Consider the following 23697-nt stretch of genomic DNA (forward strand, 5'->3'; position numbering starts at 1 on the left):
ATGAAAAGAAAATTCAAAAGAACAGCATTTATCTGAAATATAAAGCTTTTATAAAATTATACACCGTTCAAAAGTTTGGGGTCAGTAAGAATTTTTCTTTTTTTTGTGGAAAGAAATTAATACTTTTATCCAGCAAGGATGCATTAAATTGATCAAAAGAGACAGTAAATACATTTATAATGTTACGAAAGACTTTATTTAACTTTTTAAACTTTCTATTCATCAAAGAACTCTGAAAAAAAAAAAACTTGTACACAACTGTTTTCAACTTATAAGAATAATGTTTCTTGAGCAGCAAATCAGCATATTTGTGACACTGAAGACTGAAGTAATGATGTTGAAATGATATTAAGGTTTCTCAATTTCAACAAATTACATCTTCAGCTAAACTCAACAGAATTATTTACAGGACACTGTAATTAAAACACACATGATATTATCAAAGTTACATTTATTATATCTGGTCAAAGAGTGTTTAATACAACGAAAGATGACTTTAGAAACATTATTGAAGTAGAACGGTGTGTGGTATGGCACTTTCCTTTTCACAGACCAGAAATCCAAAATAACTCAGATTTATATTGTGCATAGAATTATTTGATTATCCACTTCATAGCAATGTGTTACAAAATCAAAAGCAATAAATACTGTACAATGATAAATCTGAAGTTAAAAATGACATGCCAAAATTTTACATTAAATACAATATTCTTAAAAACCTTTACAATATCATATATTTTTTCAAATCAGTAAATTATACAAGTTTAATTCAATATACGATTATATACACATATAGTACATATATTCCATTATCGATATTTAAATAAAGTGCCTTTCTTTTTGAAGCTCTGAAAGGTGAACTCTTACTATCAAATGTACCTAGAAAATAGTATATTGTACGTAAACTTCAATAGACAGTATTGCAAATTAGAAAAAGGTACAAAGTTTCCCTTTCCAATCAAAATACCCTCATTCATCAGTTTATTTACTGAAAATATTGTGACACAAAGCCAAAGTCAATACTCGGGCAGGTATACGTTGCGATTTACTTGAATTACTTGTCAGATCCAACCCAGGCTCATTGGAAATACATACCTGTATCGACATTTCTGCAAAATGATATGGCGTTGCTTCTTGCACATTTCATTACACTTTCATGAATGTGAATATGGCAATGTTTTATTATGCTGTATGTTTAACGAATCACAACACAGCTGTGCAATGCTAAGTCATTATTAATCAATAATCTGCCTCCGTAATCATAATTTGAGTTAAAAGGAATGAGGGTTGTTGGTGTTTTACAGCCTCTAGTGTTCATTTCAGCTGGAAACTACAGTGAATTATATACATAGCTATACGTTTTTTGACTTTTGCTAAAATGTAATTATACCAAATAACAAATACCATAAAATCCATGTCTGTAATATTTAAAGTAAATATACCATCACAAAGAGCAGGATATTTGAATGCTTCCAATGTTCTTACAGCTGGACTGAATGATGTTTTCATGGCTGCCATTTACTGTTATCTCAATGAAAATATCTTTATGGTTTTGCTCAGGTCTGACAGGGATCATAAGCGATGCTAATGTGCTTGGCTTAGTCCTACACTTGGATATCTTTTTCTGCAGAGTTTAGTGTTAGCTGCAACCTATCTGTATTTTTCAAGCGAATGCAAATACCATGATTATCTTTTTCAGAAGATAATCTTTTTCAGTTTAGAAGTTTAGAGTTATAACTAAACTTTTCCTGGAATGTAGATCTTGAGATGAACCAAGTATGAACCACGTGCAAGCTTCTGGATGAGTGCACTGATAATTGGAGTTTTAAATCACAAAAATATTGCTTGATCCAATTCACAACGAAAACAGCAATTACATAAAGGTTTTGTATCAAAGTCCCATGCTTAGAATGACAACAGCATTGAAAACCTGTAGAAGTCTTTACCTTGCAGTCACTATCCTGGGATTTGAACTATGCACCTTTTAGTAACAGGTTCAACATCACTCTGAGCGTTTGCAACAGTAATCCATGCAAATACTGTATTCTTATACATTTTTCTAGTAAAAAAGTATAAAGCAGATTTGATAGAACTATACTGTGCTTAAAATCACAAGGTGGGTGTGTTCATTGCTACATGGAACAGTCATCTGTCAGTGGGAATTTAGGAATCAAATGACCAGCATTCCATGTCAACATCTCACAAAGAGATCATGATAACACTTGTGCTGAAAAGGGCGGCTTAGGTCCTTCAAACTACATCCCTTGTAAGCCTCCAGGCTTTAATTGGGACTCAAGGATGAACAGAGACACTGAAAGAGCCATTGTATTTAAAGAGATGTTCGTTTACAGCAAGTGTCACCTTCACCTCACCTTTAGAGGAAGACTTCAATCCATCAACTGAGCTCTGACAGCCCCCTACACTGGTGTCAGGCGGCTGTCTCATATTGCATTCAGTACAAAGCTGGGTTGTGTTGAAAGGCAAAAAAGAAAACAGAATGGGATCCAATTATACTTCAGATTTTAAAAACAAGCCTCCCATTGCTGAGGGACGTCTTCTCAAAGGCAAGTTCAAAAAAATGGTTTCCTAACGTTTCTCAGAATCCCCAGTTTCGTTCCGCGACAGTTATGTGCTAAAAGATAGGTCAAATGATCCTGCATAAATATCTGTCCAATGACACAAGGTCTGTGCATATTTGGAGTAACAATATACAAGCTCTAAAGAGTTGAATTGGTTTGTGAACGGTGTGGCTTGTGTTTGATTTGTTTGGACTGATCTCGCACGGGTTGAAGCGAGGCCAGGAGTGAGCTTCAGGCCTAAAGACAACAAAATCGGCATTCTGTTGCATTTTTTAATATCTCGAAATTCTAGCAGCTTTACTGGAATTCCTAACATGGTGGATCAGAGTCTTTAAGGACACTGAAGGAAAACAAACATGCACCCAATGAAAATACAGTGAACTTGTTCCAGAGAATGCCATTGAAGAACTGTCGCTGAACTTTGTTTGGAGCACGTACGTAACATCAAAGAAGAAAAAAAATTGCATCATGGTCTTCCAATCTGGGCTTTGGACCAACATGTTCAACCAGTGTTGTTGCAGTGGAGCTGTACACAACAGTTTGTGACAGTATCTAAGCTTTAGTCTCCAGACGAATCTCTCTCTACAGTTCCATTTAGTATCAGCTAAATAGTTTTGACCAATGAGAGGTAGGAGGCTTTTATTGCCTTCAAGACTGGTGGAGCGCCAATACTGTACCATGGAATCAAGTGAACGCTGGTTGATTCGATTTGAAATCCAGTATTCCTTGGATCAGTACTCCCTGGCCTCTTCCAGTTCATTCATGTAGACGTCTTCCTGCGGGTTCTCGACACACTGTAGACCGTTATTGGGAGGCCGAACCGAATGAAAGCGGCTCCAGTCTCCTTTACACAGGATCCACGGGAGCACGTCCACTTTGTAATGAAGTTCCGGGGAGAACTCTGTGCTGATGAGGTTGGGTGCTCCGGCCCCTTTGCCTCGAGTGATGAGCTTCATGTGATCGTCGTAGCAGCAGTGCTGTGCAGCCAACGTGGTGCTGTCGAAAGAGAGCATCGAGCGAACGCAGAACCTCGCAGAGGGCTTGTAGATGTCCAGTCTCTCTTTGGGGCCGCTGGCATCTCGCCAGCGATAGGTCTTTTGCAACTTCCTATCAAAAATGTTGACAGCACTGTAGACCACCTCGGATGGGTAGATGCAAGGGCAGTTAGGCAATCCAGTCAGGACCTGGTGTAGGTATTTCTGGAGGAAGTCGTTCTTGCAATTAAGCCACTTCTCACAGCTGTCAACATCTATGGGGTAATTAGATCAATTTAATAAGGGTGGCAGACATCATTTTCTTTTCCCCAATAGTATAAATATTCAAAAATCCTTAAAACATAATACATTTCCAGATCTTTTTTTTTTTCAAGATAAATCTCACATACATTTTGTAGAGTTCACTAAAAAAAACAGTAGAAGTAAACAGTAGAAGTAAATCTGTTGCTTTAAATATGTTAAGACACACACACACACACACACACACACACACACACACACACACACACACACACACACACACACACACACACACACACACACACACACACACACACACACACACACACACACACACACACACACATATATATATATAATGTAATAATTGTTTTAATATATTTAATTAAATTACATATATTTGTATATATTAGTAAACAATTTATTTAATACTAATATATTAAATAAATTAGTAAAAATATCTCAACTTCCTTAAAACTAAAAACATTTATTTAAGATATTAAGTCTTATATACCCAACTCTTATATACTATGCCAAACAAATTATGGCCATATTGAGATTCAAGGCCTAACACGTAATGGGGGTTGTCTCTCTTTGCTGCCAAAATGTAAGATACTGTACATAAAATATGTGCTGCAGGCAGTGGTCATGCTGAAACAAAGTTGTTATTAACATTTATGTTCCATTGTGAAGAGATTAGAAAAACACTTTATTCTGTTATGTTTTTAAACGACTTTCATTATTATTACGCTTAAATGAAAAGAGCTATTACGATCAATGTTCAATGCCAAAAATGAGAGACCAACAAAAGACTCCAAAGCAAATAGTGGGGGTTTTGGAAGAGGACTCTTTACTTTGTGGTCTCAGTAACACTCTCTGTGGAGCATTTGTGAAAAATGTGAACATCAGATCTTTTACAGTCTAACAGGGCTCCCACAGAGTTCCTCCCGATGAAGTCTCAAAGGAGCAGTTTCTACAATGATGCTGATTAAATGGGTTTTGAACTGGACATTATGTTAAATTAAAGCTAAGACAAATCTCGTTGATTAAACTAATAAAATAGCAGACTAGAAGCTTGAAAGGCAGTTTGCTGAAAGTTCCATTAAGAGATTCAAGTGCAGTATAATGTTGACTATATCTTAAAAATAAGTAATATATAAAGTAATTTTATATATAAAAAATGAATACTGTAATGGAAATGTGGGCATGTACCATGTAAATACCCCATTGAATAAATATGGTAATCATTCTGTACCATGGCACAAAAAGTACTACGCTACTACCAGTATTCTGAATTGTTGAATGCCCACACCATATTGTACACAAACAAAAATTACCAACCTGTGTCAAAAAGCTCTGTGCTGTTTGCCACTTCGTGAGGAGTCAGTTCTGTCACAGGAGCTATGTCATCTATAGATGTAAGAGAGATAGAAGATATTTAAAATCAACATGAAATTTGAAACAAAACACACAATATGAGCTCAACAATCGTGTTGAAAAACAACAACTGATTCACACTTAAAACTGGCGGTAACTTGAAAATTCAGAATTGAAGAACTGGTTAAGTCAAATTTTTAAGTTTCAAAAGTTGGAATTTGAATCAAATTAACACAACACCGGGGGTGATTTTTTTTTAATAACTCATCCATTTTAAATTACCTTAAGACTTAAAGTTCTGCATAATTAAGGGCGTGGCCACTTGAGTGACAGGTAGATTGTCGCTGCTGTTACTACTAGCCGTTTGTCTGCTGTCTGTTAGCCGTCACGTCACCTCAGCTAATCCCGCCTCTTTGCCCATTTTCGGTTATCCAGGAGTGACGCACAGTGACACGCTGCCAAGATGGTGACGGCCGGCTCCGCCCACTTTGGGCTTCAAAAATGCTCTTCAGAAACCTATGGGTGACGTCACGGACACTACGTCCATTGTTTTATACAGTCTATGGTGCTAAGGTTATCCCCTGCTAGAAGATGCCGAAACTACACTGATTGGCTGCAAAAAAGCATCTTTATCCTTTGACTGCCGGTGTATTCCAACAAAAAAATTCACAAGCAACCCATACATTACAAATATTTCATTATAGCATAGTAGATGTTTTTTTTCATCAATCAATGTATTTTTGAAGACTTTTTTTCAGGAAAGCTAACTTTCTCTTATTATCTAGCTGTTGTTTTTCAGCAGCTCAAAATGTTAAAATAAAGTTCTATGGTGTTTATTCAGCACTGTAGAGCCTAACTTAGTGTGTGTAAGCGAACTCATTTTGTGTATGCGCATTTGTGCACGGCAGGTTTGTGGACCGCCCTGTATCAGGGGCTTTTAAAATGAAAGCCCTCATTGAGCTGTCATTCTGAAGCCAAGTAAATGCCTGCTGCTCTCAAAGAGCAGTTTCATAGTGTATACAGTACACACACAGAAGGCCAGACTGCTCCTTTTCTAACACGAGTCTGGTGCCCCTGGTGTTTGTTCGACTTCTGCATGCCTGACAGAGATGAATGAGAGGCATTAGTGGAGATTTCAATCACTATCAGCATAATTAGGAGCCGGATGGAATTAAGATCAAGACGTTTTAGGGAAGAGTATCGATGAACAGTGTGCTAACTGCTAAATGCATTGTGGGGTTGAAAAGGCCTAAGTATAAGTGACAGTATTGACAGTCTCACCAGGACAACGCTCTAAGTCACATGTCCGTGACTCTGTGGCAGTGCAGGCGTAGCCACATGAACGAATCCTCTTCTGATTCCCGTGTCCACAGGTGACACTGCATGGTGACCAGTCGCTCCATTCTTCCTCCTCATATTCTGTAGATGGAAAAATAATTGATGACCTTTTCAATAAATTGAGGCTAAGGAATTCCTCACGCTGCATGTGGGAATGTTATGCAATGCAGGTCAGACCACAAATGAGTTGGAGTAACAGTAAAGGATTTTTTTTTTTTTTACTTATGGAAGTGAAATAATAATTTAACTCAGTCCTTGTACTGAGGTTACACCTTTAAGCGTTTGAAATGTCCGACATACACACATTGACGAAGAAAAAAAAAATCCAAAAACAGCCAAGATGGTAAGTGTATCACTTTGTTGTTTGCATAAGGAAGCTAATGATGCGCAACTAAATTAATGTTGCGTATTTCTCTGTAAAATATAATCTCTCTAATGAACAAAATGTGGCCCTCCTGGCAGGCCAGGCATGCTTTTTTTTTTTTTTTTTTTTTTTGGTAATAAATATGTCAGAGGCAAAGTCAGCCGCTTACAGCTGTGAGAACTGAGCCAATACAAACTCTTCAGCAGGAAGGCAAGGCCTAAGAGCTTAGACGCTTTCCAACAATGCTCTCTTTCCACCACCATGCTAAAGAGATTAAAGTTTCAGAGCACTCATGGCGGTAGTGATGGAGAGAGAGAGAAGATTGAAAGAGAAATAAGTGCACTGTTTCCTCGCTAATGCATTTTGGCTGCGTTGTTGCTGGTTACCAGGTGTTGTTGCTAATTGAAGGCCCACATTCTGATGATGAAGATGTCCACTGGTACTGTCACGGCAAAAAAACAAAACACTGATGACAGATGGACTTTACTGCAAATCGTTCGAAAAACTCTCAGAGAATTATAATAAATAATAATAATAATAAAAAGCTTCACTGTTAAAAAAAACAAACAAAAAAACATAGTTCATGAATAATTTAATTTAACTGGTATTAATTGGGTGTTTTCCCATAAAGAAATCCAAACATCCTAAATTTAATTCAAATGCAGATCATTTGCTGTTTTAGAAAAAACTGAGTAAGAAAAATCTCGGTTTAAGTTAACCTGGTTAAAACCAGACCATTCAGTAGTAACTGAGTTATGGTCTGGCAAAGCTTCATTAATAACTCATTTCCAAAGGGGCGTCACCAACAGACGTCGCTCAAATGCCTCTGGGCGCAATTGGATAGACCTAAAACCAATCAGAGCGATCGTCATCGTGTAAAGCCATAATGCTGCGTCCCAATTCGCCTAAGTTACTCTACCCCATAAAAGTATGTACTCTTTTTGTGAAGAAAAGGTATTTACTTTTGAATGTGTAGCAAAAAAGTAGGCAAGCTTTGGGACATACTACTTCGTCATCTTTATCGGACGGATCTGTCGCATGCATCCTGTCACTTAAACTGCCCTGTCAATCATCTTGTCACAGTTAAAATCCTCTATTAAATCTAATTTAATTTCCTACCGTTTCGGAGAGAAATGTAGAAGCACGTTCATCTGCCAGTGGGTCTTTCATGGAGACTGTCCTCATGTGTTTGCAATTTGAATATAATAATGCATTTAAAAGTTGGTGCGCTTCACCAACGGACGTCGCTCAAATGCCTCTGGGCGCAATTGGATAGACCTAAAACCAATCAGAGCGATCGTCATTGTGTAAAGCCCGCCCCAACGTTTCTGATTGGTGCCGCTATTTCGATGGATTAGAAATGGGCTTGAAGGAGCTCTTTGCCAGACTACTTGCAGAGCAAATCTAAATTTGCCGGAAGTTGTCTGGGTTTTCCCAGGCTAGGTTTAAGTATAAACTTTATTACATTTTATTCGATTTATGAATAATATAAGAAATATAAACTTTTCAATAGGGTGAGAGCAATTTACACGATTTTTTCTTCTAACAGTTTCAACAAAAATATTAAGCAGCACAAATAAATATTTTTGAGTACCAAATCATCATATTAGAATGATTTCTGAAGGACCATGTCAAGTGACACTGAAGACTGGAGTAATCCATCACAGGAATAAATTACATTTTAACATATATTAAAATAGAAAACCATTAATTTAAATTATAATAATATATCACTATATTAGTGTCAGAGTTATGTTCTGTTTTTCCATATTTCTTTGTGTATTTACTTTGTCTTCGATGTCTGCTAGTTTGACCTAGTTCCCCATTGTGTTTGATTAGTCATTAAGTTCACCTGGTGTTCATCTATCTCATTAGTTCAAGTATATACTCTCTGTTTTGTTGCATTCATTGTCCTGTCTCTTCTATGTAACGTGCTTGTGTTTTCCCTTGTGCTTCACCTGTGTTCTCCTATGGATTATGATTTTAAAGACTGTTTCCTTTTGAGCCATTCGTCTTCGTGTACTATTTACTACAGCCACTCATGACAATTAGTGTTTTTACTGTATCTTTGCTCAAATAAATGCAGCCTTGGTGAGCACACGAGACTTCTTTCAAATACATTTTTAAAAATCTTACCAGTCCAAACTTTTAAAAGTGTATATTTAGAAATGACCATATATGACAACAACTAAAAAAAGTAGATTGCCTCATTTGCCTAACACTGTGTCCCAGCCAGGCATAATAAAACAACAATTGTTAAAAGCAAACTTTTCTATGTAAATTTGAGTTTCTGTTCTAATAAGCTGTGACTGCAATAAGAGTATCAGGACATTTTAATTTCTATTTAAGCAGAGTTGACATCCGTAGCCACATCCGGTGTAAAATCCGATTGGTCTGAAACCTAGCAGCCTATCATATATGTTTTGTTATTGTGTTGTTTCACACAATGACACTGGTTTGCAATGACAAAGTGACCAGACATCATTCATTTCCAATGACAGCTGGCCAATTCTAGCAACACAAGAGTTTGAGACCGCACACATTGAATAGACACACATTTGCTATCAGAGAACTTTGTTTCAAATAAAATACCAAAGGCACTGTAATAAGTTACTATAGTAAAACTGTGGTAAATCATTTTCATAAGGGCAGTGGAGAGGAAAAAAACGACCTACAGCTATAACATTCGACCGAGCTGTTGCCGAACATGGCCTGCCTGTAATTCTGTGGCTCACCATGATTGCAGAAAAGCGCTTCATTACTGTACGCCTCTAGCGTAGACCACATCATTAATAATGAGGCTCATTTGCCCTTCTCGGTTTCCCATTCAAGCTTGTTTGTACACAACACACTCCCACTCCAAGTACACTCATTAGGTCTATTTTAGATCCACTGGGGCAACAGAGAGATGCCGTTTCGGTTTCGTACCCACATCCTCAGAGGCTCTACTGCTGACATGACCGCAGCAAACATGCCGCAATTGCTTCTTTTCTGGCTGGGTGTTGGATTTGACCACACACCACCAATGCACTTTCCCTCTAATGATGCTGACAGAACATGGTGCAACACAACCTTAGTGGAGGATCACCCTGAAAGTCAATGACAAATGGGGGTTGAAAAATGCCCTAGTGAAATAAAGATGGTAAAAGGATATATGTAGATTGTGGAGGAGTCGGACACGGCAGCAAGTTGTAGTTTAATAATCCAAATAATATCTTATCCACCGTTTTCACAGACAAGGTTTAAGCTATAGTCCCAGACTAAAATGCATGTTTGAGCTGTTATAACTGAAAGCAACTTGCAGTGACATATCTTAAAATATGCCAGTGCCGTTGTTTTGTCTCAAGATGCACATCAGTGATGTGTTTTTTTTTATAAAAGATACTTAAGCATGTTTATAAAATATACTTAAATGTCCTAATTGAACTAAGGCCTAATCCTGGCTTAATCTAAGCCCTGTCTGTTGAACCAGGCCGATGTGATTAAAGATTTTCTGTTAAAACTTTCTGTTTTCCCTGATAATATATTTAATATACACTTAAAAGCAACATAGGTTTTGGTGCCAAAGATTAAAGAGACGCTAATAAAACACCTTGTTGCTTAACTTTACTAACCATTAATAAGCAGTAATTAGGAGCTTATTGAGGCAAAAGTCGTAGTTTATGGTTAGTTAATAGTGAGAATTGGACCCCAATCTAAAGTGTGACCTTCTATTTTTAATGTATTTCAGAATGTAATTTATTCCTGTTATGGTAAAGCATCATTTTCAGCATCATTACTCCAGTCTTCAGTGTCACGTGATCCTAGATAAATGATTCCAATATGCTGATTTGCTGCTCAAATCTTATTATTATCAATTTTGAAAACCGTTGTGCTACTTAATGTAAAGTAATAATATATTAGTGGAAACCATGGAACTTTTTCAGGATTCTCAATGAAAAGATGGTTCAAAAGAACAGCATTTACTTGAAATAGAAATCTTTTGTAATATTTTAAATGTCTTTACAATAAAATCTCACTGACCCCAAACTTGTGAATGTTAGTATATCTCGTGAGTTTGTAGCTAAGCACTACCTATTCGGAAATATTTTTTTCAACCATTAATGCTGCCACCTAAAGGCACTAAAAATGTGCAAAAAAAGCTTTGAGTTCAATATTATACTTCCCAGCAGTTGATATTGTTTGCCAATTTTTAAAACGTCTCACACATAAAAGCACAGTGACTGAATGCTTTAACAATATACTCAGGCAATGAATATAACTTTGGTGTGAAAAAAAGGAAACTTTCATTCCAAGGCCTGAGAACTGCCACAAATTCTTGGGAGAACTCAAAGGGCTAGACCGTGTGAATCGCAGCGACCCGCCAGTCGTGGGATGAAAACACAGCAGACGCTTTCTTTGTCAGCTCAAGCATTCTGGCCCTTCTTACAATCTGCTGTCTAATTGAACACAAATATTGGTTGTTTAGCCAGTGAAGAGGCCATATGCGTCGGGACCCAGGTTTCAAACAGCTACATTTTCCAAGCACTGGTGTCAACTTCAAAGACGACACACAAAGCTGATGCTCAAGCCCACTGTCACTAACGTGAACCAGACGTAGCGTTGACTTTCCTCCTGCAATCCCTTATTCAATACTTTCACTGTGTAATCTTTTCTTCACCGCGAAAAGGTTCAGAGCACTTGATGATAGGTTGTGTTCAGCTTTTTAAGGATAAAAATTAAAATGGTATTTCAGCACTACGGTTTGCCCCGTATGTAAACATTTTGAGGTAATGATCTGCCTAACCGACAAAGAAGCAGTTGAGTGGCCAGATAACATGTGTACCACAACTAATATTGTGATAATGTATTAGGACACAAAGCACTGGGTCGCCTTTCACTGTTTACCGCTGATAGGCATCGAGAGAAAGTCTCTAGAAGTGGCGACAGGAATGACATGTTTATGTAGCAGTTCTTTAGTACAACCCTCAAAGCATAAATCATAATGTCAAGACTTAAAGAGGAGGCTGGGGCCCGCATTACTGAGGAAATCAGCTTGGCATACGTTCCAAGAAGCCCCAGCATAAGCGCTGATACTTCCGATAACAAGGCTGAAGAAAAAAAAAAAGAAAAAAACTCATGGTTTCTGATTACACAGTTGGAAAAACATGAAAAGACATTTATTCGGGTCAATTATTACGATTTTTCATCATTTTTGCACAGCAACGGGGATGTGCGTCCAAACTCTCTCTGGCAACAACCTCCTGTGCTTACCGTAATTGTCCATGGAGTCCCAGCCCTTCCATCGTCTGTTCCAGTCTGTACCCACACCACTCAAAAGGGAATCTTCTCCCTCGTAGCTGAGGTCCCCCTCGTTTTCCTCCAGACTGCCTTGCCCGGGACCTTCTTGACTGGAGTCATGGTATTCCCAGAACAGTGGCCAGAAGAGCTTTTTATGGCCCAGCCACTCTTCTGAGCTTAAAGACCAGTCATTCCTGCTCTCCTTGGCCAGATCCATCTCAATCTCCATCTGTGGGTTGTCCACAACCTCAATGGTAACCTATTGGAGAGATAAAAGTTATATGTTGATCTGCAAAAAATGGATATGAGAAAGTCATTGCTCTACAAAACCCATCTTAAGGGGGTGAAGCTCATTTTTGGAACCAATGTATATGTAATGTTATTTCCATAATTTTTTGGTCAGGATCTTGAATTGACAATGCAAAAGTCGAGCACTCTGTAAAGTCTACTCCATCACATCCCAAATACTTTATATATTCAATATATATTCTATTTCAAATAAATGATGCTCTTTCATTTTTTTTCCAGTATCCTTTAATTAATAATTGTTTACCTGAATGACAGGTTATTTAGTTTAATGGCACAGACATCTGAAGGTAACTCTATCGCCCCCTTGAGTACTGTTAAGTATGTTCAAAATATTTCAAAGCTTTCCCTTTTTTCCTGTTTGTTTATTTTGAAGGATGTTTTGAGGTGACAGATTTGTTCTCTGCATGCTTGGGCTCGTAGTGCCCGAGCCAGGCAGACCAGGAAAACGATAGCAAGTGTTCCAGCAGGCCGAGACAAAGGACTGGTTGTTTATTTCCCCTACAGCGTAACAATCTGATGGCTGCAGCAGCTGTTTATAAAGGCATGGAGCAGTTTAGAGCGGGTGATTACGCTACTGTAACTGCCCTGTTTACAACAGTCGGCCTCCACCTCCTCCTTGAACTAATCATGACTGTATTCTACTCTCATACTTCCAAAAAACACAACACATCGCTTTTAAGGACAAAAAGATCCAAGGTTTAGATCAGTGGAGGTCCATTAAACTGGAAATTTAAGTTCAATGGCAACAAAGAAAAAATATTAAACCAAATAATTTCCAAAACATGTTTTACTCTAAAACTGCAAGAAAATTAAAGCCCTAAACCTAAACAAGTTGTGTTCCAAAATTGAGGTTGATATCTAAAAAAAAATAGGTTTCAGTAAGATTTTGTTTGGCCGCAGTACCAAAAGTTTTCACTAGATGAAATTCGTCTCCCATTCATTTCCAATGCGGTAATTTTTGACCGCAAGAAACGCAAGTGTGACTATTTTTTTTCATAGCAAGTGCCAAAACCTTTACCAAATTCAGTACCATTCCGATGAAGTAAAAAAAGAAAAAAGGAATCTCCACTGCATTTCTTTATCAAGTTCTTATCAAATTTGTTACCACTACGAATGGGGAGTCATTGAGAAATTTGTTTTAAAAAGCATTTTTTTTTCTCAAAACGTAAGAAAGTGTTCAGTACTTTGGAGACCATTGCATACTGACGTATTAAAAGCAAAATATTCACATACATTTACATTGGCTGCCGCCATATTAAAGACACATAAAAACAAAATAGCTTTTTCTAAAAAAGTAGAGAAGATGGACCCATCCCACTTGGAAGACTCTGGAATTTTCCCTATTATAAAAGTCAATTTGCTTACCAGGGATCTCCTGTGTATTTTTTCCCTGAAGTCTAACTTCGTTTCCTCTCAAGTCCACTTACACACATAAACTTCATAACAGTCCTAAAAATATAAAAATCCCTTCTTTACCGGTGTTGTAAAAGCATTTAAAGATTGGGATCTGCTCTTGGAGGGAGCATTAAAAGTGGCTGTTAAAATAATACTATGGCCTTTCACCTTTTGGATTTTCTTTTTGGTACACTGTGCAGAAGTTTGAGTGGAATAGCTGAAATGAGCTACACCGGTATAAAGGTCTCGCTTGGGGTAATTTAAGAGGCCTCTCCGGTTTAGGAGCAGCTGTGACATGGCCAGCAACAGCGCAGAAACCTGAAGTCCCTACTGCAATCACAGCAGCAATAACAGTGAAACAATGAGTGCATAGGTTAATTACATACACCACAAACTGTTGCCAAGTAAAATCAATCCATTACCCAACTCATTATACAATGATTTAGTTCACTCTAAGGAATGAAATGACAAGGTTTTGGGAACGGTGAGATGTTAAACATATCTGGAATAACAAACTACCGCCATAATATTAACAACTGTCTTTAAAAGAACTAATGCCAAAATTAGAGACATAGAACAAAATAAACCCAAGACCCCCAAGACACGAAATGACTGATTCAGTTCATTTACCTCATTTTCTTGTGGTCCAACAGTCTGTAAACACTGTATTTTTTCTTTAAAAGCATGTATACACAGGAAGAAACTTGACTCTGAGGCAATCAAAATGACAATAAGGTGTGATTGGGCCTGTTCTTACTTGAATGTTGGGGTTTTGGGAGCCCAGGTCTGCGTTGGCAAGGTCGGGAAAGTTCTTCAGGTCTAAAATGAAGGGTTCATCTTCCTGTGGAGCAGGTTTGGGAAGGACTCCCTCTGAGCGAATCTGCGACCATCTCCTCTTATGACGTCGAGGCGAAGGCGGCGCACTCCTAAGTTGGTTCCGCCGCTGAATGTCCTGTAGCGACTGTCTGACATCTTTGGAGCCACCGTGACCTCTGACCTGGGAAGAGCACACACAGTATCCTATTAAAATGACATCTGGTGATCAGACAAGCTTTATTTAGATGAAAGCACATCATTTCTTTACGTATAAAGCCCCCAGAAAGGCCCAAAGATAAATGCTTCTTAGAAATTTCGTCATGCACGTAAAGATGGTTAGAGGATCTGTTTTAGTTCAACACCATATCAAATCTATACAGCTGTGACCTTATAGCCCATATGAAAAAGATGTCTGAGTTTCAAATAAACCCATCTGGAGTGAAATGTCTAACACATGACAGCATATCAGGTGGATTTTGGAACAAGAATAGTAGAAATCATGGAAATAATTTAAGACCCTTCTTCTGCTTTAATGATCCAGGAAAAGCCTGTTTCCCAGACCTTTGGAAGACTCCTTCAGTCTCTTTTAGGGTTTTCGTATACAAGAGCACTCTTCGAGTTCTTTGATTTCCATGCTGCATATCTGTCAATCGATGCTCCATTGGGTTACCATTAGTAACATCACAAAACAGACAGCAGAGAAACATCAACAAGGAAGAGGAATTGCACGCTTGCTCATTCTTTCTCACAAGTCTGAGACAGTCATGGCTCACTCTCTTGACAGCTGTTTGACATTACGGGTAATGCTGCGCTCAGTGGATGGAGAGGGACTGTGAATTCCTGGACGAAGACTCAGGAGTCGGGACAGTGCATGCAGGTAAATGATTACACATTAAGGGATATGTATCTCTTTCATCTGGTTTACTTTAATATGGAGACATAAAGTCTGTGGCGGTACAAAAAAAGTCTTCTCAGTTGTCCTCAAACCACGAGAGTCCTCCAATGCACTTTGCTGCTTGTTACTAATCACATCAACCTAAAGTCTCAAGCCTCAAGAATGAGGCAGGTGATTTTCAAATGATTTTCTATGCTATTTTCAAATAGCCATAAAGTGCTTAAACTCTTATTTTATTTATAATGTATAAATATTACATTAATATAATGATCTAAATATCTATAATGATTTATCACTGTTTCTTCAAGCTGCATCAGTTCCTGTAATGTCCTAATTATTATTCATAAAGTAAATATGAAATCATAAATCAACTAATTATTATTCATAAATTAAGCATGGACTCAAAATTGCCCTCTACTTAATGTATTAATAAATGTAAAAATGATCAAATAATAACTAAGTATGTGTATATATATATAATTAATTATCTGTGATTTCTATGTTGCTTAATTGATTACATTTATATGTTGAAGAAAATGGTTTGGATGAGTGAACAGAATTGATTGAACAGAATATAGAGCTATTGGTCATGGATCATTAAAAGTAAGATTCAAAATTATTGCTAATATTATTTTTTTTCCCACCCACACATCCTGCAACTGAGTTGTGCAGGATAAGATCAGGGACATTTAAGTGTTATAAGTAAATGGGGTCAATGTTCATGTTGTCTTTAACTGCATGCATTCTCCAACATGCAATAAGCACCAGATGAAACTCAGTTTAGACTTTACATTTTGGGTCATGCTGCGCTTCAAAGACTTTTTGTGGAGGCCCTGTCAATGAGCAACCACAGACTTCAAAAAGAACAGCAACATACACAAGCATAACTCAGAAAGCAAGAGTTATGCTTCATACTGCAAGCCTTCTCTTTCAAATCTCCATCTCAAATCCTCACAGATTCAGAAGATCACCTTAGTGTGTTATCCCTGCTCTTCCTCATCTACAGACTTGGTTTGATGGCCCCAATGTTCCCTTCTGAAGCATCAGAGGAGAGAGGTGGGGAGTTGGGGTCTGTCTGATCAAAGCCTCTCTCTACTGATCATGCGTGGCCTGCCTTGTCTCACTTCACTGCCTGTGTCTCTCCCACACGCAAAACAGATGTCCTCTGCCCCAGACGATAAACTCCACCCTGGCGCTCTACTGAAGTTCATCATCACAGGAGGTGGGGAGGAAAGGAAGCTCTTTTAATTGTTTTTACACAATTATTGACATACAAGCGACAAAGGTTTCTATCTAAATTCAGTATTTTATGATTTTATTGAGATTTGTTCTGCACAGATTACGTTAGATAAATTGGATTACTGACCGTCAAGGCTTGATAAAGTGGTCAAAATGCTTCAGTAAAAAAATTAAATGTTTGACAATACTTTAAAATATAGTTGAGAAAGCTTTGTATGCATCTATTTAAGGTTGTCATCGTCTTGTGCGAACTATAGCTTCCTCCCAGTTCACGAACTTTTGCATGATTCTATGCCATTTTGTAGTATAAATAGTGTTAATAGTGTTGAAAATTCAAAAAGGCAACATGCTCTTTAAATACCCAGATGATGCACTTTTTTAAGCAAAAAGATGAAGTGTGGAATGTTGGAAATTTCACGCACTCTGTTGCAACTTCAGACTCCAATGCTGGAAGACAATACCTTCTAAAATTCATGTACTAAACGGTTGAAATAGTGCATAGTGTATTCAGTAGGGGTGTGGCGGTACATGTATTTGTCCTGAACCGTCACGGTACGGACGTCACATTTCGGTGCATAAAGTCAGACTACGAATACATTCAGTCACAAGCGATCCACACTCCAATCCAGAAGGGGACGCGTGCAGTAATGTAATGCTGTTTGCTAACCGCCACAACAGGAAAAAGAGCAGAAAAAGAAGAGATGATCTATGCACCAACCCAAAACAAGGGGTGCATCCCAATTTGCGTACTAATGCTCTTTTCTATTACATTTTTAAGTATAAAAAGTGCGAGTGTATTCACACTGAAAATTCCCAAAAGAAAAAGTGCCATTTAAAATTGTTTTGCATGTGACAGGCTGATATTAATAATGATATATCATATATACTGATATATGTAACTGCAGGGGCGTCTGACATGTGACCCAAAACTCAAATCTTTTTGGTTGGCACGTTTGCATCAATGAACGACAAAAAAACAATTTGTATATATGTTCATCTGCATGAATATTCCATAGCCAGGAATCTATTGTTTCTATTTAAATAATGTTTGCGCAGAATATTCACGTCTGACGTAAAGGGCATTTAAAAGACAGCAATGCGGCTCACTAGGATTTTAGCAGAGTAAATGTGTCAGCTAAATGAACCTCTAGGAAGTGCACAGTTGGAGAGCAGTTGGGAACTACTGTCCATTTTTTACAGTTGAGTTAAAAACCAATGGGATGTTACCATCCACAAAGTTTTCTCTGCTTGCCTGTAGTGAGTCCAATGAAGGATCTCAAGTGTTTCCTCACTTTGTGGGCCTTCCAGAGATCTTTCATACCTTTCCCTTCAATCATTCTATAATCAAACCTCTGAGAAAAAGTCACGCCAAGATAAGCTCCTCACTCAGCGTCGCCATTTGTATTAGTCTCTTTCTTCACATGGGTGAAACTGCTTACCCACCAGCTGAGACGAAAGGGATGGCTAAGATTTCACATGAGTGCTACAGGTTAATACGAGAAAAGGAACTTTAAAGAATACTTTCCTCAGCTCACAACAACTGACTTGAACAGAAGTCCCTGAAGGCAGAATTCCTGACTCTTCACAAAGTGGGCCAACAGAAACAGAGGAGGCAAGACAGCAAGGCCACTCGCGAGCAGAGTGACATGGTAAGGATGGAATCCTGCCCAGATCCTGGCAGAGACCATCCTTGTCCTCATGCCTTTATGTTGTTCTTTCTCTCTATTTTTTTTCTTCCAGCATACCGCCATGTTACAATCTGATTCTCTTGGCATGCCTCGACAGCATCAGTGTACCATGTGTTATCTCCTCTCACAAACAGTTATTGTGTTTTATAGGACGTGCCATCTGGACGGGCGCTGAGACCTAAAAGAATAAACGAATACGCCCCTGCCAAAATAAATACCACACACACATGGTCTCGGGCTGCTTTGAGCTGAATATGCTGGAGCCGAGGTGCCACTACAACAAGGGCAGGGCATCAGGGCACTGAAGCTGGAGAGGCAACAGAGTCCCAAAGCACATGAAACATTTAGAGTCTGATTTCCCCAACACCCTCACAAAGCATTACCTCTGACCGCCTAGAAAGAGAGCAAATGGGACGCATTAGTGACGGAAAACTGAGCGGCTTGTTCATAATTCAATAAAATGGATGGATTTGATTATTCTCTTCCAAAAAAAGACAAGTAAAAGCACGTTTTTCTTTGAGTCAAGGATTAATCACAGTTGTCAGAAGTCCTTATTCCTTGCCGACATGTCATGCAGTTAAAACTATGGAAGCTCATTTCTGCCTCAGTGTGAAAAAATAAAAAGTTAACTGTGGCACTAATTAATTTCTCATTAATTCTTTATTTCTTAAGTTGCCAATTTATATCTCAAAATTGCAACTTTACATCTCATATTGCATCTTTTTTTTTATCATAATTGCGACTTTATAGGTCACAATTGGAACTTTTTCTTTTTTATTGCAACTTTTTTCTCATAATTGCGACTTCATGTCTCCCATTTGTAAGTTAATTACTTGTAATCGCAACTTTCTCGCAGTTTAGACTGCATGTCTTACAATTTCAACTTTATGTTTTATACGATTGTGGTTTTATTTCTTGTTTCTTTATTTCTCACATTTACCTGGATTGTTATTTACAATGGTGGAAATAGGATTCCATACAAACCCCCTTTGTGTGCAGCAAGTGAAACTCAAGGATATAATGCCCTGATGGATATATCCCACACAGATCCATGTCTGGCTTCTCTCAGATGCCTTGTGTCAAAAACTGTTCATTAATGTCATCTATCCTGCAGAAATCACATTCCATGTGGAGAATTCCTGTTGGCACTCAATTACCAGCTGGTACCAAATGTACCAGCGGTACTGTACACATTGATATCAACTCTATTAATGTTATAAATAAAATAAAAAGAAGTGAATTGGATACATATCTGCTCTTTTACGAGCTTCAGATGTTTATAATCAGATCTCGGTGCTGCACAACATGTTTTGTAGGGCCAAGATCTAAAAAATAGTTGTACTCAGCAACATGCAGGCACGTTATTAAATCTATTTCTACATTCAAGCTGATGTGTGTGTTCTGGTGGTTTTTGTGAAATATTATCTGGTGTTTCTTCATTAAATTTTGAATATAGCTTTCACAGCATCTAAACCAGGGCATTCGCTATATACTTTCAAACAGATTATGGTTTACAGTTTCAGCTTAACCTCAATTAGAGCACTGGACATTTGAGAGGTTTCCGCGCTCGAGTCATCCAGCACAATGCTAAGGAACGGCAACATGAACTTCAGAGCGGGGCTCAAGAATTTGGCGCCATTTGTGGAATTGGTGTCTGCTTGGGTCCAGGAGAGGAACAGCCCTGTGATTATTGGGCTTATCAATTATAGCACCAAGGCCGCTGAACTCCTACCCGACCCTATGCAGTTTTATAAGAGTGTGGCGTATTGGATTCCAGCTGGCTGTTTTGATTAGTAAGTGTCCATTTTTGTGTAAAGCAAAGACTTCCTGTTGCGCAGGGGAAACAATGGCCCTCCCATGTCTGCCTGAACCCCGGTGGCTACTTTAATAAAAACATCTTTCCCAGTTGGCTTAAAAGGTGGGGGAGACGTGATGTTTTCAGACAGTGCACAAAGACAGTCTTGTATCACCCGAGTATCGCCGCATACTGTTCTGCTTTCTGTCAGATCTTCGCACCCTTGAGCAAGATGTGTTCTTAACCCCCCGCTCAGGTTGTGCGTAGTGAGTCGAGCATCTGCTATATTGATCGATTCACATGCACATGTAAGAGGGGCCTTAGTTTTACATCTAGGATAGTGGACTTATGTTCAAAATTCTTTTCAGAGGGGAAATGACTATTAAAAGGCAGCCTGGGGTGGGTTTGCATTTCCTCTCTGCGTTAACACTCCATAAAGCTGATCCATGAAAAAAAGTCACAGCATAACCCAGGATTCAGTGTGACCTCACTTTGCTGCTGAAGGAGAAATTAATGAATTAAATACCCAAAACAACCTATGAACTGTGGTTTATCATTTAACAGATGGGGAAAATTAACCATCCAGCCATTCCAGGCATTAAGCACACATTAACTATGGAAACTGTATTTTCAGTGTGGTTTGACCTCAAATAAACTTTATTCTGGTTCTTTCTGGATATATGATATGATATGATGTGATATGATATGATATGATGTAATACAAATATTAATTCCTGTTTGACACCTGATGCTCTATGAAAACTCCTTTAAATGCATTGAGTTTTGAAGCATTGTGGAAGAGACAGAGGCTAGTTGTCACAGCAAATATCAAATCACTTTTCTGGCCTACTAATATTGCAATTCATAAATGTATCCTTTTAAAAAGACAACATGTGACATTTTTTCATGACCAGACATTTATGACAGACACCCTTGTCTTGAGAACACAGTTCATACTTTCAGTTAAAATATATAGAAACACATAGTTTAATTGGATGGTATAGTTACTGGAATATACAACTAGGTCCTCCTTATTGGTTGAAAGACCTAATCAGGTGACAAAAGAGTTCACAGACAGTTATTGTGATTTGATTTTCAGAACATCTCTGACCAAGATGCCTAATCTGGAACATTAAGGCCTGGTTCCACAAACAGGGTTTAGATTAAGCCAGGATTATGCCTTAGTTCAATTAGGACATTTAAGTAGCTTTTATAAACTTGCTTAAAAACAGTACTGGTGTGCATCTTGAGACAGTGACAAAACAGTGACACTGACATATTTAAAGATATGTCAGTGCAAGTTGCTTTCAGTTAAACCAGCTCAAACATGGGACTAGACTTAAGCCTTGTCTGTGAAACCATGGGTAATATTTCATGTGACTGCAGATCTAGTTTTAGATCTAAAACCATCAATATGTTGAAAAAGATTTTAATGTCATTCAAGTTAATTTGATTTTCTGTAATTTCAGTATAGCTTCTTTTAAAATGTACAATAAGTGCTAATGGGATCAAAAACCATCCAAACAAATTTGATCCTGGATCTAAACTGAAATTAATAGACTATATATATATACATATACATACATATACATACATACATATATATATATACATATATATATATATATATATATATATATATATATATATATACATATATATATATATATATATATATATAATCATTATTATTTAGGATTTTCTGACAAATTAATTTGTAAGTTGTGATATGAGATAAAGCAATTATTTTATACATGGATCAACTCTGCTATTACTGTAAAATGAAATGTTAAAAAAATTTGACTAATAACAAACAAACAAAAAAATTATAATTGTAAGTGTCAGTTATTGAAACCATACCTCTATAGATGTACCACTCTTGCTCTTGATGTGATTTGCTGTGCGTCTTTTTGCAGGGAACCCCTTCGCCAACAGAAGACAAAGTGTCAAAAAAACTGCCCACCGTAGAGCTTGGCTTCGAATCAGCATGACTTCGTAAAAATAATAATAAAGAGTTTTTACAATGTTTTGCGACTATGCACCACTTTTGATATGTTACTATGAACTGCACTCAATCCTCTTCAGTTCCAAGGTGCATTTGTGTCTCTTTCCATCCCTCATATAAAACCAATCCATTTAAAACGTCAGAAGGACATTAAACATGCTCAGCAGTTTCTCAATGAGCAACAGAACAGCCTTCAAGCCGTCCGCGTGTCCCTCAGATCCTCTGGCTCTGAGAGGTTCTTGGTTTCCAAACGCATTTCAGCAGTTCCCAAACTTCAACATTCCTCTCGTAGTTCTTCGGATTATCTTCCATGTGTCGTGAGTTCGCCTCTATCCAGTGTATATGTATGAAGAACAGTTTTCTTTAAGTGTGATTCTGCGGTGGATAGCTCCTCAATCACGCGCCTCGCGGAGCGCACTGAACAACTGAAGCTCCAAGGCGCAAAGAACATCAATCCTCGCTACCCGTGAATGCAGGTCTATGATGCTCACTGGTGCACACAGAAGTCTACACCTCATGCAGGTACTGTGGTAAAGGACCGTCAGTAATTCACTGGCTGGATGAGACATTCATCTACCTCCGCTTGTGTGACGTCTCTGGAGGAGGGGTTCACACAACCCCACTGTGACTGACTGAATGAATGAATGACTGAAGCTGCGTGGGGTATAAAATCCTCATGAGACCCAGAGAAGAAAAATGTTTTGGCATAGCCTAAGACATCATGTTTAGTTCATATTATATATATATATATAATTCAAAAGTTTGTGGTCAGTAAAGATAAAAACAAACTTAACTTTAAGTAACTTCCAAATTGCAACTGCATGTCAACTAACTCTCATTTGAGTATTGGTAGATGGTCTGCTTAATATCTGCTAATTCTTTATTGTGATGGTCCTCCAACATACATTCCACTGACTAAGTAAACTACGTCAACTTATTCTAACCCTACCAGTCTACTAATTCTCTACCAACACTCTGAGAGTTAAGTATGTAGGTGCAGCATACTTATAGTCAAATGAATGCAAAGGGACCAAAATGTGTTAAAGGGACTCAAAATAAAGTGAAACCAAAATCAAATCAAATCACTGTAAAAAAAAGGAAATAATTTTCTGCCTTAAATAGTTAACTTGGATGTTTAAGTAATTTCAACTAAAATGACATTAAACTGACTTTAAAAATTGAATTGAATCTTCAAAAAGTTGAAAATTGCTTAACTTATTTTGACGAGTTAAAGCAATTGTTGTCATAACTTATTGATCATAAGATTGTTTTTTACAGTTAGGGTGCATTAAATTGATCACAATTGAGAGTAAACAGTTTTATTCAGCAAGAGTGCATGAAACTGATCAAAAACGAGTGGATAACGTTACAAAAGATTTTGG

At 37.8% G+C, this 23697-nt stretch overlaps 1 protein-coding gene across 1 annotated transcript; it reads right to left on the bottom strand.

Moving 5' to 3' along the window:
• Positions 1-434: 434 nt before the first annotated feature.
• ism2a (isthmin 2a) lies at positions 435-22986 on the bottom strand. Its single transcript, XM_082142581.1, has 6 exons — positions 22171-22986; positions 14635-14874; positions 12147-12432; positions 6473-6610; positions 5156-5224; positions 435-3828 (listed from the first exon to the last, which is right to left on the bottom strand). Exons 1-6 carry the CDS (start codon positions 22297-22299, stop codon positions 3311-3313), a joined length of 1380 nt encoding a protein of 459 aa, XP_081998707.1. The 5' UTR covers positions 22300-22986; the 3' UTR covers positions 435-3310.
• Positions 22987-23697: the final 711 nt, after the last annotated feature.

Source organism: Leuciscus leuciscus (genome assembly GCF_965113295.1).
Source record: "Leuciscus leuciscus genome assembly, chromosome: 17".
Lineage (NCBI taxonomy): Eukaryota > Metazoa > Chordata > Actinopteri > Cypriniformes > Leuciscidae > Leuciscus > Leuciscus leuciscus.

Bases quoted from the DNA above. Each gene is read 5' to 3' on its own strand.
- ism2a (XM_082142581.1), bottom strand. From the start codon at position 22,299: ATGCTGATTCGAAGCCAAGCTCTACGGTGGGCAGTTTTTTTGACACTT. The intron at 5,225-6,472 runs GTGAGACTGTCA...TTACATCTATAG, and splicing joins TGACTTAGAGCGTTGTCCTG to ATGACATAGCTCCTGTGACA. The intron at 3,829-5,155 runs GTTGGTAATTTT...ATTACCCCATAG, and splicing joins CACAGAGCTTTTTGACACAG to ATGTTGACAGCTGTGAGAAG.